The sequence below is a fragment of the Ochlerotatus camptorhynchus genome, unplaced genomic scaffold (assembly GCF_037179485.1).
Source record: "Ochlerotatus camptorhynchus isolate MF236.1 unplaced genomic scaffold, CSIRO-AGI_Acam_v1.1 ptg000232l, whole genome shotgun sequence".
Taxonomy (NCBI): Eukaryota; Metazoa; Arthropoda; class Insecta; order Diptera; family Culicidae; genus Ochlerotatus; species Ochlerotatus camptorhynchus.
In genome coordinates, this window is record NW_027040722.1 from 4,272,802 (window position 1) to 4,274,216 (window position 1,415).

The 1,415-nt window shown below is 41.4% G+C and overlaps 1 protein-coding gene across 1 annotated transcript; it reads left to right on the forward strand.

The window, feature by feature from the left end:
- Positions 1 to 557: 557 nt before the first annotated feature.
- LOC135704262 (histone H2B-like) lies at positions 558 to 932 on the forward strand. The gene has a single exon (XM_065225727.1). The coding sequence runs from the start codon at positions 558 to 560 to the stop codon at positions 930 to 932; it is 375 nt and encodes a 124-aa protein (XP_065081799.1).
- The last annotated feature ends 483 nt before the right edge of the window (positions 933 to 1,415 follow it).

The following is a 1,415-nucleotide window of genomic DNA, read 5'->3' on the forward strand; positions in this document are numbered from 1 at the left end:
CATAGCACCTGCGATCCTCTACGCAGCTCCGGTGTGGGAATCATGTGCACAGACTCACAGGAACAAAATTCAGGTCGCACAGAATAGAGTGCTGAGGATGGTTCTTGATCGTCCTGTCGACACTAGAATAACAAATTTACACGAAGAGGCAGGAATTGCCCAAATAGATTCAAGAATTAACGAAATTAAGACTAAATTTGCAGAAAAATGTAATTTATCAGAACATGCTTTGATAAGCAATTTGTATATAGTAGGTTAGGTGTATATAGTAGTTGTAGGTTAGTTGTAGTTGTAAATAGTAGTTATAAGTAGTCTCCTTTTTTCCAATTCAAATCAAACCAATCCCACCAAGGTGGTCATACTTTAAAATAGGCCTGATAGGACTAGTAACTGTAAAGAATAATTAAAATCTCAAATGAACTAAAGTTGAAAAGACGCATCTGTGTCACTTGAAAAATTCATCAATGTAAACCACACAAACACAAGAAATAAAGATCATTTTAAGTCTAAGTCGAAACGACTATCAGTTATTTTCTATCGAAGCGAACAGCTAAATCATGGCACCGAAAACCAGCGGAAAGGCGGCCAATAAGTTCGGCAAGGCTCATAAAGTAATCGTTAAGGGCGAGAAGAAGAAGAGGAGGCAACGCAGGAAGGAAAGCTATGCCATCTACATCTTCAAGGTGTTGAAGCAGGTCCACCCGGACACTGGAGTCTCGTCGAAAGCCATGAGCATCATGAACAGCTTCGTCAATGACATCTTCGAACGTATTGCTGCTGAATCGTCCCGTCTGGCTCAATACAACAAACGCTTGACGATCACCTCCCGCGAAATCCAAACTGCTGTCCGTTTGCTGCTGCCGGGTGAGTTGGCCAAGCACGCTGTCTCTCAAGGAACCAAGGCCGTCACCAAGTACACTAACTCCAAGTAAATTCGTACCATCCAAACAATCGGCCCTTTTCAGGGCCACAAATCGATTTCCACCGTGAAAGAGGTATTGATGATTTATTGAACTTTTATATGTTCGAAAGCAGCGTTAGCAAGTTGGTACATGAGCGGGTCGGTTTTCATCTCTTTTTGCCAGTGGTGGCGGGGGGGGGACACCCCTCACCATCCCTCTCCAAAGGGGGAGTTTGGTAAAGAGAGATGAAAAAACCGATTTGTACCTTCCTTAAAAGTTGTCCTAGCTCGCTTGTCTAATATCTATATACAATCTTCACACTGCCGTACTCTAACGGAACTATCAACTCTATGCTTTCATCTACTCCATCTATCGTATAAAAATTACCACTACAGTCTGTTATTTGAAATTAGCATCTTCAACTATGTAAATCGTTGACTTCACGTAGAAGTAATACTAAAAACATATAGTCAAAGAGCGTTAGCAAAGTTCGCGATAAGAAATCAGTTGATT

What these genes read in the sequence shown, in the direction of transcription:
- LOC135704262 (XM_065225727.1), top strand. Translation starts at nt 558, where the DNA reads ATGGCACCGAAAACCAGCGGAAAGGCGGCCAATAAGTTCGGCAAGGCT.